The following is a 13,539-nucleotide window of genomic DNA, read 5'->3' on the forward strand; positions in this document are numbered from 1 at the left end:
TCAAAAGTTCCTAACTGGCATTGGTAAAGGGCCTTATTAGCTGGAAAATATCTCAGCATACTGGTTTGGCTATTACCGCTTTAATAAAAGACTGTAATAGTTACTTAAACCATGCAATTATATAGTAAAAATATTAGGCTTTTCTTTCAAAATTCATTTTATTCAGGCCATATCTGTTGTCAAGGAGCAGAAACCTATTCAATCTAAGCTTTAAAAAAGTGTGATTTATTGTACAGACCTTTATACAAAGCACACTCAAGGAAAAATGGTACAGAGGCAGGTCTTATGAAGGTGGTGAACCCAACCAGCTCTGAAGAGCTCACAGGCACATAGTTCACCACCATTAACCTGACCCAGACACCAACTTACTCACTGGTCTCAGTTCAATTTTTTTTTGAGAGACAGAGAGAAAATATGATTGGTTCTCCTTGAGTGAAGTACATCTGTTTGGCCTAATTAGTTGAGGCCAAGGTGATGAGGACATTTGAGCAAACATGGCCACTTAGGTGCAGGTCTTAGGTATGGCTGATGGAAGGAAGCAGGTTCTCTCAGAAGATGTATGGGCAGATGCAATGACTGACAACTCTATTTTAATGTAATATAAAAAATAGCATTTGACACCAAAATAGTTCTAAGAAAATGCAATTATTATGAAACAAACATGAGTGGATACAAGTAATGCAAAATGATGGAACTCTGACCTCTGTGCTGTCACAGTGATTTAATTGCCTTGCATGGTATTATCTAAGACTGACATAAATCTTTCAAATTATTCTTCCTTAAATATAGACATTCATATAAATTCTTTCTATGTTTATTGTGCTATCAAGTAATTATATATTTCATCCAATTTGATCTGTTAGGATTCCACGGTTTTGCCTTCAAAGTCTGTAAAAGGAAAAGAATGAAAAGACATAACTATTTCCAAAATATGTTAGTAGCATATGTTATTATTCGCTTTTTTGTTTGCTGGATTCCTGTATTCATGATTCAATAGCTGAGAAAGTGCATGTGTGAGAGTGATTCTATGGGGAAATAAAGAGATCATAGTTAGGTATTTTCATATAGCAAAACTAATTGTGGCCTCTTCCCTGGCCACAAGCTATTTTTATGTGCTCTCTCCTGTCACCTTGCTTTTCATTCCAAATTATGTATGCAGCTATGTTGTCAGCTCCATTTCTGCTCTTGACTTTGCTGCTCCTCTATGCACCAATTTTAATTCCCCCTGATTAGCCCCATTCCTAAGTCCATCATACCATACATTTCAGAATGAAAGGTGCATGAAATTTTGTTCATTTTATTGGACATTTAAATAAAAGGGTGGGGGCTTGGGTGAATATCCTGATTGGTCAACCACAAAGAAATCTACGTCAGCTTTGTTTTCAACTCAGTTATATACTTGGGAAATCTGGACATGCAGATTACTTGTGTCAATTTCCTTACTTATTCATCTTGAGGGAAGGATTTAATGAAGGATTTAAGGATTTGGTTGCAAAAGTGGGAAGCAGGCCAGGCACAGTGGCTCACGCCTGTAATTCTAGCACTTTGGAAGGCCAAAGTGGATGGTCACTTGGGCCCAGGAGTTTGAGACCAGCCTGGGCAACATTGTGAGACCCTAGATCTACAAAAAAAATTAAAAATTAGTTGGGAGTGGTGATACATGCCTGTGGTCCCAGCTACTTCAGGGGCTGAGTTGGGAGGGGCACAAATCTAGGAGGCTGAGGTTGCAGTGAGCTGTAACCGCACCACTGCACTTCAGCCTGGGCAACAGAGCAGACCCTGTCTTAAAAAAAAAAAGGGGGAAGCTGGGATCCAGGAGAGTAAGCAACCAAGGCTGGGTCCCTGGGGAATGTGGGAAGTGGGGAGGGTTTGACAAGAATAGTATTGCAAGGAAATTTGATCCTCTATTACCCAGTTCCACTTGTAGAATAAGAAAATACTAGTTAATGTTTTGTCTACCACCTACCATTTAGGAACTCAAGACTCTGTGGCTTTTCAAAGGTGGTTTGAGGAATCTCATTTGGAAAATCTGCTGCTGCAAATAGAGTTAAAAGAATAGTTTTTAGTATGTAAAGCGCAATAATTTTTGCAGTTATTTCCATTTTCTTCTATCTTGTTCCTTCCACTCTGAGGTTTCTCTGAATGCATTGCTCTCCTAGGAGTTACAAGATGCTAGACCACTGTTATATAAAGTCTCAACCATTGATGATGACTTATGTATGTCCTGAGTGGACAATATGAACAAGCAGATGTTCAGTCAACTGCTCAGTATAGCATCTTTCTACCAACATCCCTATGAAGCCTCCTTCCCTGGCCCCCATAAACCACTGGGCAACTTCTCAATGATTGCTAGCTTCCTTCTAAATAGATAGTTTCAGATGAAGCCGTAAAAATGGAAACAGACTAAATTATTATTTTTTTGATATATGGTTTGTATAGGCAGCTTTAGAAAAAATACAATTCTCTACATAAATATTTGCAAGCACTCACATTATATGTATACAGTTGACCCCTGAACAATGTGGAGGTTACGGACACCATTCCTCTCTGTGATCAGTAATCTACACGTAACTTTTGACTCCCTCAAAACTTAACTAATAGCCCACTGTTGACCAGAAGTCTTGCCAATAACAGTTGATTAACATATATTTTGTATGTTATATGTATCACATACTGCATTCTAACAATAAAGTGAGCTAGAGAAAAGAAAATGTTATTAAGAAAATCATAAGGAAGAGAAAATATATTTACTATTCATTAAGTGGAAATGGATCATCATAAGGTTCTTTATCCTCATTTTCTTTATGTTGACTAGGCTGGGGAGGAGCAGGAGGAAGAGGAGGCATTGGTCTTGCTGTCTTAGGGATGGCAGAGGTGGAAGAAAATCTGCATAAGTGGACCTGCACAGTTCAAACCCATGCTGTTCAAGGGTCAACAGCATATGTGTATTTATGTAATACATTATAAATTATATATATGATGAGATATATATACACATAACGAGACAAAAATTCCCAGATTTTCCCTGTTAAGGAGAATTCTAACTTGGTTCTCTCAGTCTTTTCCTCTCACCTGTGTTCTGAGGAAGATGCTGTCTTGCCCTATTGGTTATTTTGGGCTTCATAATAGAGAATTGAGAAGAAAAGGGAAAGGTGAGAAGCAAGAGATACAAGGGACTGGAGCTGAAGTTAGAGTATTTTGGGAGAGTTTGAGGTGAATATGACAAGGAAGCAGTTTTAGTGCTTTTTAAAAAAAAGTTGACATTTTTATGCCCATTTCAAAGTGTTTGTGAAGCATATGAAAAGAAGCAGTTATTTAAAACTTGCTTTGGTCGCTAGACCATAACATTATTCTCTAACAACTGGACAATATGAGTCATGACTATTAGCAATATAGACATTGTTTATAACCCCACTGACTTACCATCTGACATAACTAGATTTTTTTCTTCATCAGGGACCAGATCTTTATGTCCTGAAATCAAAATTAAATAAAACATGCTGGATTTAGAATATAACCAACAACCTAACTAGGTCATGAGATGTTCTGAGTCAATGTTTTTCAAACTTCAGTGACTATGACCCACAATAAAAGACACATTTTACATTATAGTCCAATGTGCATATTTGTGTACATATTAATGAAACAAAAAAATACATGAAATAATACTTATCTTTTTCTAATTGTGATGGTTAATACCGAGTGCCAACTTGATTGGATTGAAGGATGCAAAGTATTGATCCTGGGTGTGTCTGTGAGGGTGTTGCCAAAGGAAATTACCATTTGAGTCACTGGGCTGGGGAAGACAGACCCACCCTTAATCTGGTGGGCACAATCTAATCAGCTGCCAGCAAATATAAAGCAGGAAGAAAAATGTGAAAAGGTGAGAATTGCCTAGCCTCCTAGCCTACATTTTTCTCCCATGCTGGATGCTTCCTGCCCTCAAACATTGGACTCCAAGTTTTTCAATTTTGAGACTCAGACTGGCTCTCCTTGCTCCTCAAGCTTGCGGACAGCCCATTGTGGGACCCTGTGATTGTGTAACTTAATACTCAATAAATTCCCCTTTATTTATACATAAGTATCCTATTAGTTCTGTCCCTCTACGGAACCTTGACTATACAGATTTTGGTACCAGGAGTGGTTCTAGAGAAACAAAATATTAAGGATGGAGTTCTTTTGTTGGTTTTCAGGTTTCTGGAGTTGGCTGCTTAGTATGATTCGACCTCCAAATGCTAAGGACCTAAGGACTCTACTTTTAATAGTATGGAGAACACTGATACTCCTTGGCATGAACTGTTTAATGAGTTATGCAAAATAAATGCATTTGACACTCCTGATTCACTGCCCATGAGAGGCAGGGAGTTTAGTGACTCTATACATAATATCTTTGACCATATGTGGTGAACAAAGGAACATAATGAAGCTGGTTAGCTGCTCCTAAGTTCAGTGGACAAAGTGATGAAAGAAAATGATGAACTCGGAGATTCTGTCTCCTGGCAGATACTGAGCCTCAAATCTGCAAAGATTGCCCTGAGTGAGTCTTATCTCCTATAGAGAAAGAGCTGAAATTGTGGAAAAACAGACACAAGCTCTTATTATGTGAGTGGCTGAACTGCAATGAAAAGTGTATGCACAGCCTTGCCAGGTGTCTCCTGTTAAAGTGAGGGCACTAATTGGAAAAGAATGGGATGCTGCAACTTGGAATGGAGACGTGTGGGAGAACCCTGATGAAGCTGGGGACACTGAGTTTGTAAACTCTGATGAACCTTTTTTGCCAGACGAAACAGCTTCCCCATACCCAGTAGTGGCAACATCCCCTCCCTGACCCATGCTGTCATCAGCCTTTCCACCTTTGTCTGAGGAGATAAACCCTGTGCTGCCTGAGGCAAGAGTGACGGCCTCCCCTGAGGCAGTTGCCAGGAAAAATGTTGATTCTCCTCAGTAGCCACACCTAACACCCTTGTTTGCTTCTAGACCTATAACTAGACTAAAGTCTTGGTGGGCCTCTAGAGGTGAGGTTGAGAGTATGACCCATGAAGAAGTGAAGAAGTGTGCTACACTCAAAAAGAGCTGCTTGATGTCTCTATTTTTTTTTTTTTTTTTGAGACAGAGTCTCATTCTGTCATCCAGGCTGGAGTGCAGTGGTGCAATCTCAGCTCAAGCTCCACCTCCTGGGTTCACGCCATTCTCCTGCCTCAGCCTCCCAAGTAGCTGGGACTACAGGTGCCTGCCACCATGCCTGGCTAATTTTGTTTTTGTATTTTTAGTAGAGACGGGGTTTCACCATGTTAGCCAGGATGGTCTCAATCTCCTGACTTTGTGATCTGCCCACCTCGGCCTCCCAAAGTGCTGGGATTACAGGTGTGAGCCACCACGCCCAGCCGATGTCTCTAATTTATATAAACAGAAATCTGGAGAACAGGTATGGGAATGGATATTAAGGGTATGGGATAATAGTTGAAGGAACACAGAGTTGGATCAGGCTGAATTTATTGACTTGGGCCTACTAAGTAGGGACTCTGCGTTTAATGTTGCAGCTCAGGAAGCTTTCTACTCTGGTCTCATTTCTGCCCTCTCCATTGCACAAAATTGCTCTCATTAAAGTCACAAATGACCTTTGTCATACATCCATTGGGTATTTTTCAGGTATCATTTTATCTCACACACCAGTAGCATCTGACAGTGTAGAACAGTCCTTGTTCTTGAAACACCCTCTGCCTTCAGGTCTTTTACATCATCAGATTCCAGGGACTTATCCTGACTCTCTGACCACCCCTTTCTCATGGTCCTCTGTCAGTTGCTCCTGTTCTACTTAACCATGACAGGCTAAGTTCCTCCAGGCTTTTTTCTCTTACCTTCTCTCTAGACAATCTCCACCATACTGATAGCTTCATTTCTATTTATGAGGCAACAACTCCCCATTTGGCAACTGTAGTCCAGATGTTTCTGAGCTCCAGGAAGTATGCAGTTCTCCATGTGACATTTCCATTTTAGATATCACACAGGTATTTCAGAATCAAAATGTAAGAAATGAAACTCATGCTTTTCTAATCTGGCACCATGCTTCTTCCTCTTCCACCCACAGGCGTGCATGCACACACACACCCCTCCCACATTCTCATATTTTCTCTCTCTCTCTCATTCTTTTACCATTTTCCCCTTATCAATAGTAAATCTGCCCAGTTGCTCAGCCAGAAGAACCCTGGGATTCACCAAAGCCAATCAGATTCATCAGCAAGTCTTGATATTTCCACCTCCTAAATATCTCTCAAATTTCTACTGCCTCTGGTCTTGGCTATATGCACTGCCCCTCAATACCAGTCTTTCTGCAAACAGCCTTGCCTTATTCCAGGATGTTTTTCAAACTAATCCCACAACTGACCAGGTTCTCTCCATCTAGAAATCTTCTGTAGCTCTCACATCTACTCCTCATGGCTGTATCTCTCAGCTCCATCTCTTCTGGCTTTGGCCACATGAGCTTTTCCACAGTTTTTCCAAACAAGTTGATATGTACTTTCCTGCTTCAGGTTCTTCCCTTCTATCCGCAGGCATGAGCTCTGACAGCACAGCAGCCAACATTTACTCCTCCCACGCACCACAGTTGCAGTCGTCTATATAATGTGTGGCCAGCCTCTTGATGGACTGCAGGTTCCCAGAGGGAAAGATCAGGTCTATCTCATTCACCTCTGTATTTCCAGCTCCTAGCACTGGCTTATAGTTGGTACTGCACACACATTAGCAGAAGGAAGGAATATTGGGCTCCAAAAGACACTTGACTAAAGCCCTTTGCATAAATAAATTGATTTATTTCTACATGTATATATCCATACCTAAGATGAGATCATCTTTAAGGCAAAGAAAAGATGTCAGCCCTCCCCTATTTCTTATGAGTGGAGAAAATACCAATAAGAAAAATAAGGTTATTGAAATTCGTTGGCTTTTAATAAAGTTATCTAAAAATCTGGTGTTGTGAGTTGAATTGTGTTTCCAAAAAGATATGCTGAAGTTGGCCAGGCATGGTGGCTCATGCCTGTAATCTCATCACTTTGGGAGGCTGAAGTGGGTGGATCACGAGGTCAGCAGTTTGAGACCAGCCTGGCCAACATAGTGTAACCTCGTCTCTACTAAAAATACAAAAATTAGCCAGGCATGGTGGTGTGCACCTGTAGTTCCAGCTACTCAGGAGGCTGAGACAGGAGAATCGCTCGTACCTGGGAGGCGGGGCTTGTGGTGAGCCGAGATGGCACCACTGCACTTCAATCTGGGCAACAGAGCAAGACTCTGTCTAAAAAAATAAATAAATAAATAAATAAATAAATAATATATATATATATATGTTGAAGTCCTAACGCCTGGTACCTATGAATGTGATCTTATGGGAAATGGAGTCTTGGTGGATATAATCAATTTAAGATGGGTTCAGACTGGTTTAGGGCAGGTCTTGAATGCAATGACTGGTATCCTTATAAAGAGAGAGAAAGAGAGACTTAGAAACACAGACACACACAGAGGAAAGATGGACATGTGAAGAGGGAAGCACAGGTTGGAGTGATGCAGCAACAAGCCAGGAATGCAAGCAGTGCAACCCAAAGCTAGAAAAAGCAAGAAGGAATTCTTTCTCAAGCCTTCAGAGAGAGTGTGGCCCTGCTGATACCTCACATCAGGTCTTCTAGTCTCCTGAGCTGTGAACAAGTAAATTTCTGTTGTTTTTAAGCCATCCACTTTGTGGTAATTTGTTATGGTAGTCCTAGGAAATTAATAAATATGTTACCTACAACATTTATAAGATCATAGTGTTCATAAGTTGTGTTTTCTTTAACATTCTTATGAGATGTTTTATTTCAAAGGACACATTGAACTTAACAGTTAATTTTGTCATTAGTTTAGAAATGACAAAATATAAATGAGAGTTATTCATATTAACAGTGATTCAGTTATAACAAATATTTTAATACTCTTTTAATAGCAGTCCAATAAAACATCACGTCTAAGAGCTTACCTGATTGGTATGGCTGAAAATGTATCTTGTCTCCAAGTGCAACAAGTTTCTCCTGTTGAAATTTTATAATCACAGAATTAAAGGACCACAATTCCTAACTTAATTCTTCTTCTTCTTTTTTTTTTTTTTGAGACAGAGTTTCACTCTTGTTGCCCAGGCTGGAGTGCAGTGGCGCAATCTCAGCTCACCACAACCTCTCCCTTCTTGGTTCAAGCGATTCTCCTGCCTCAGCCTCCCGAGTAGCTGGGATTACAGGCATGTGCCACCATGCCCAGTTAATTTTTCTATTTTTAATAGAGACAGGGTTTCTCCATGTTGGTCAGGCTGGTCGCAAACTCCCGACCTCAGGTGATCCACCCACCTCGACCTCCCAAAGTATTACAGGCATGAGCCACTGCACCCGGCAACTTAACTATTCTTTAATAGAAAAACACCTTGATTCTTCATTTTTAAATAACGAACAAATATTTTTAACATACCAGAAATTGTATAACTAAATGAGTAGTGTTCCTTCACTGATTTTTTTCAAACTTTTATTATCTCATTATTTTTAAGAATTAAAAAAAAATTTGAATCCATAGAAAAACCAATGTATGCCTTGGCCTAGGAGAATCAGTTTAAGGTCATTATCAAGGTCAGTCCCCTTGCATCTATTCTGACATTACCTGAATTAGATCACTTGTCATTCGGGTCATCATTTGTTCACTTATTTCAACATCTTTGAGATCTGTAAGAACCACCCAAGTTCCATTCTCAAATTTCACAGGCATAGAAAAGACGATCCCTTTCGGAATACCAAACTGGCCTGCAGTGAGCAAACACAAAGCAAAGCAATGCAGCAGAACTTAGAAACATGCACCTTTTCTGTTAAGCATTGTAGAAAAGGACAGACATAGTATAGGATTTTTAATGATAATGATGGAATTAAATTTCTCGGAACTCTTCTCCAAAGAGGACTGAAACACTCCCTCTAGAAGGATTGACTGAGTGACTATCCAAGTTCTAACAATTCTGCCATCTGTATTTATCTGACATCCAGAGGCTAATGCAGTCTTTCTCTTTTGAACCCTGTCTGTATTCTTTTTGTCTGTCTGCATGGCTTTTCCCTGGACCCCTATGCAGCCCATGAGCCTAAGTCATTTGTCCATCTGGCCTTCCACTCTTCTCACCTGCTACGGCACTCACACAGCCAGAGTATGAAGAATTGGGAAGGGAAAGGAGGGGAGGCAGGAAATTTGGTTATTCCTTTGCAGCCCCCAGTTTGCCATGTGTTTTGGTGTGTGTTTGCCTCATGGGGGATGATTTCCTTTACATATTTCTATGTCTTAAGCAGAAGCCATCCTTCATTTAATAACACATTTAATTTCTTTAAGATACACAGAAATACTTATATTTGGATGTGCTCTAAATAAAAAGATTGACCATATTTATTACTAACTGAGCACCATTCAGACAAAATTGTCCCCGTTTCTGGTGCCTCAATCACATAAGAAAATTATTTCTGCCATACTAGACAACAAAAATATCACCAGGGCAAAAAAACAAACAACAACAACAACAACAACAAAACATTGAGGACATTCAAGAAACCAAGATCTAAAAGACTTTTCCTTAGAGGGCTTCCCAGGTCCTCAAGTAATGCTGTATTTTGTTTACTCTGTGAAGAGCTAGCCTTATGGGCAGACAAGGTCTGAGGGTTTACCTATTTGGTATGGTTTCAGAGAGACAGACAATGATCATTTACCCTCCTCCCCCAAGTACTGCATTGTTTATTTTTGAATATAATTCCTACAGAGATTAATTAAACTTTCTTTCTACAAATAAAGGTAAGGTTTTAAGTGCCTATTTCCCTAAGGAGATAATTTGCTGATCTGAATTCACACTATGGCAATGTTCATGCACCTTAACTTCAATTGAACACGATTGATTGAGTGTCTACCATATAAAATGCTTCTCCTGTGAAGAAGCAAAGAGGTGGCCCAGAAAAAGCCTTTGCCCTCAGGGTGCCACAAGGAAGGGGACAATGCAACTAATCATACTATCAAAAACAGGCACACTATAATATTCTCCGTGATAGGCGAACAAAATGCTATGTGGGGATACAGAGGAGAGACAGAGATTAATTCTGACATGGGGGATTTGGGGAGATTTCCTTAACCTGTACTGGCATCACTGAAACAATAGGGAAGATGGTGGTTCTACTTATAACATAAAGAATACAAGAGATGGAACCAATTGGGAAGGATGACAGTACATTCAGTCTGGTATATGTTGGATGGAAGTGATGACATGACATCCAGGTGACAATGTTTCAGAAGCTAGAGCTCGGCAGAGAGGTCCAGGTCTGCAGCTCTGGGAGTGAATTAGCTTGCTAAGGGAGAAAGTAGAACCCAAAGGGAAGAGATGCTTCAGATAGACCTTACAGATGACAGAACAGCAGCTATTCTCTTTCCTGTTTTGTAAAAATGGTAGAAGTCAGCCGGGCGTGGTGGCTCAGGCCTGTAACCCCAGCACTTTGGGAGGCCAAGGCAGGCAGATCACAAGGTCAGGAGATCGAGACCATTCTGGCCAACATGGTGAAACCCCATCTCCACTAAAAATACAAAAATTAGCTGGGCGTAGTGGCGTGCACCTGTGGTCCCAGCTACTCGGGAGGCTGGGGCAGGAGAATCACTTGAACCCAGAAGGCGGGGGTTGCAGTGAGCTGAGATGGTGCCATTGCACCCCAGCCTGAGCGTCACAGCAAGACTCCATCTCAAGCAAACAAACAAAAATGTAGAATTCTTCTGCATAGTTTTTAGCGGATTAAAACACTAGGGCTGTAAAAGTTTATATGCAGTATTCGTGGATGGAGAGCAACCTTTCCACATTCCCAGCGCTGCCTGGTACCCTGAGATCTGGGTCCTGAAGTGCCTCTCTCTATCCTGCCTTTGTGTCTGTGCTCCTATGGTTCCCTGTGCCCAGTGTTCTTTCCACACTTGTCTTCCAGGTCAACGCTCCTCATACTTTAGGCTTACTGTAGTGTCACCTTCTTTATGAAGCCTGTCCTGGTTCCACCTGCTTCCTGCCTAGAATTGACCTTGCTTTCCCTTTATCTATTGCTAGGAAAACCTAACAACATGATTTTGTTTATGTATCTGGCTCTTGTTTATTCCACTGTAGGTTTCCTGAAGGCAGAGGCCAGGTCTTAACTCCTATGTGTATTTCCAATGCATCCATACAAAATATTGTTGACTTTCTGAATGAATAATTGAATGAATGAATGATTATGAAATTGTAAAAGTCCAGGCAGCTAATGGACCATGTTAAGAGCTAGATGGGTGGGGACACAGAATTAGGAGCACGAGTTATAGATAGAGTTTTAAGATTTTACAAGATATGAAAAACCCAGATTTACCTTCACTCAATATTCCTAAAGATACAATCTCCCCAGGTGGTGAGCCATGGTACCAGTATTTCAGTGTAGTGGCTATACTGTGTGCAGCCAAAATGCCTCCAAATTGTCTTCCTGTGCTGGTCAAGTTTTTAAGAATTGCCACAAATTCTCTTTTTAGCCACTCACTGTAAGGAGAGAAAGAAACAATTTTACAATGGAGAGAGGAATTAAAGAGAAAAAGGATGTTCCCTGGCTCAACGGAACTAAGTATCAGAAACCTAATCCACAGTCAAAATAGAAATACAGCTTTATTTCTAGTGTCTTTCCTCAAGTGTCTTTGATCCCCATAAAAAGTCAATTGAAAAATAGTGAAATGTAGTAGAAAGGAGTCCCAAGATGTCAAACTAAAAATATGATACTATAAATATGGAACATAGAAAAGTGGCTGAAAATGGCAAGAACCATTATTTTCATTACAAAGAATTGATCCTGTGTAGACTCTACCTTGGAACCAGTAGCACCCTACATATTAAACAAAATAATTTCATTAAACATTGAATTACAGGTTGCGTATCCCTTAGCCTAAATGCTTAGGACCAGAGTGTTCCAGATTTTGGAATATTTGCATATACACAATGAAATATCATGAGGATGGAACTCAGGTCTAAACACAAAGTTCATTTATGTTTCACATACACCTTATACACATAGCCTGAAGGTAATTTTATACAACATGTTTAATAATTTTGTGCACAAAGCAAAGATTGTGTAAATTAAACCATCAGAAAGCAAAGGTGCTGAATGTAGAATTTTCCACTTGTGGCATCATGTTGGTGCTCAAAAAGTTTCAGTTTTTGGTGCATTTCAGATTTCTGATTTTTGGATTGGGGTGTTCAAGCTGGATTCACGTTGAGAATTAGGAAAATAATTATGTTTTTATGATCTGAAGTCTAAATTCAGAGAATAGTCCAGCTGGTTAGCTTCTGCTAACCCTGCACGACACAGCTCTATGCAACACTGGTCCTGCCCACGCAGCAAATGCAGAGGAATCATGCTTCAAAATAGTGAACTTGGGACACATCATCCCTAGGCAGGGGTGAAGCTCCTATGGTCTGAGGAAGAAAATGAAAGCAAAGGGCAATGGAAAGAAAATCCTACAACTGGGAAAGTGCTGCAAAGTTTAGAAAAAATGCTTCAGAGGTGCTCCTTCCTGCTTCTCCTCTGCCTCATCATAATTGCTAGTGCTTATTGTACAGACACAGCCCTAAGTCCTTTATTGGGAGTAATCCATTTCATCTTCCCCAAGACCCTATAGGGAGGACCCTTATCATGTTACCATTTCCACTTTGCAGATGAAAAACTGAGTTACAGAGAGGCTGCTTAGCCTCTCTGTAACTCAGTTTTTCATCTGCAAAGTGGAAATGGTAACATGATGGTCACACAGCTACTAAGGTCACACAGCTACTAAGTGGCTAAGTGAGAATCCCAGCCTGGGTGGCTTGGTCCTAGGACTGTGTTCCTCACCACCTCTTGCTTCGGCCTCCTGCCACAGAATGCCCAGCCTGGCCTGTGCCTGCTCATCGTCTTAACTCCTTTCTTGAAAACGTTTCAATTAATTTCAACCTGGATAGATAGCTCTGTCTTTACACGAAGTAAGATTCCCTTATACATGCTTGCTTTAGAGATAACCTTACTTGAATATATGAACTACTGAAGGATCTGAAATATAAAAATTCATAATTTCAAAATCAAATCAATTACCTAGTTGATATTCTGTGGAATTTTCTGTTTCTTCAGTAGACAGCATGAACAAATATGAGTGTGAACAATGCAAGTTATTTTTGTACAAAGATTTATGAGATGATTTAAAAGATTACAACCATTAAACATTTATTTTAACATTGTCAGTATGCTTCACTTCAAAATATACTGTACCTGTCAAAAATCAAGTTTAAAACAGGGCGTGAATAATGAAGAGGTCCCCAAATGGCACTCTCATATCTGTACACCCTTGTTTTTCTCAGATCAACGTAATTATTTCCACTGATATTACCCCAAATGATCACGTCTTTAATGTCTGTGAAGAATAGAAAGTTTAGAAAAATAATAATAATGTATGTTAATATAAAAAATTACCTGAAGCCTATTTTTTGTTTGCGTG

The 13,539-nt window shown here is 40.1% G+C and overlaps 1 protein-coding gene across 9 annotated transcripts in view; it reads right to left on the bottom strand.

Moving 5' to 3' along the window:
- Positions 1 to 13,539, bottom strand: part of MDH1B (malate dehydrogenase 1B) — a 27,946-nt gene continuing 14,407 nt past the window's right edge. For 3 of the 9 annotated variants that reach the window (XM_055109010.2, XM_055109016.2, XM_063595258.1), the window contains 5 exons: positions 13,314 to 13,455; positions 11,400 to 11,563; positions 8,668 to 8,807; positions 8,003 to 8,054; positions 6,155 to 7,685 (listed from right to left, as the gene is read on the bottom strand). In XM_055109010.2, the coding sequence (XP_054964985.1) occupies positions 7,423 to 7,685; positions 8,003 to 8,054; positions 8,668 to 8,807; positions 11,400 to 11,563; positions 13,314 to 13,455 (761 nt within the window). In that variant the 3' untranslated portion in view covers positions 6,155 to 7,422. Of the gene's footprint in view, positions 889 to 1,966; positions 2,036 to 2,756; positions 2,901 to 3,423; positions 3,753 to 6,154; positions 7,751 to 8,002; positions 8,055 to 8,667; positions 8,808 to 11,399; positions 11,564 to 13,313; positions 13,456 to 13,539 lie in introns of those variants that run through there. The other 6 variants (XM_003820797.5, XM_008974252.7, XR_003027377.3 and 3 more) reach the window with 5 other exon arrangements.

The sequence above is a fragment of the Pan paniscus genome, chromosome 13 (assembly GCF_029289425.2).
Source record: "Pan paniscus chromosome 13, NHGRI_mPanPan1-v2.0_pri, whole genome shotgun sequence".
Lineage (NCBI taxonomy): Eukaryota > Metazoa > Chordata > Mammalia > Primates > Hominidae > Pan > Pan paniscus.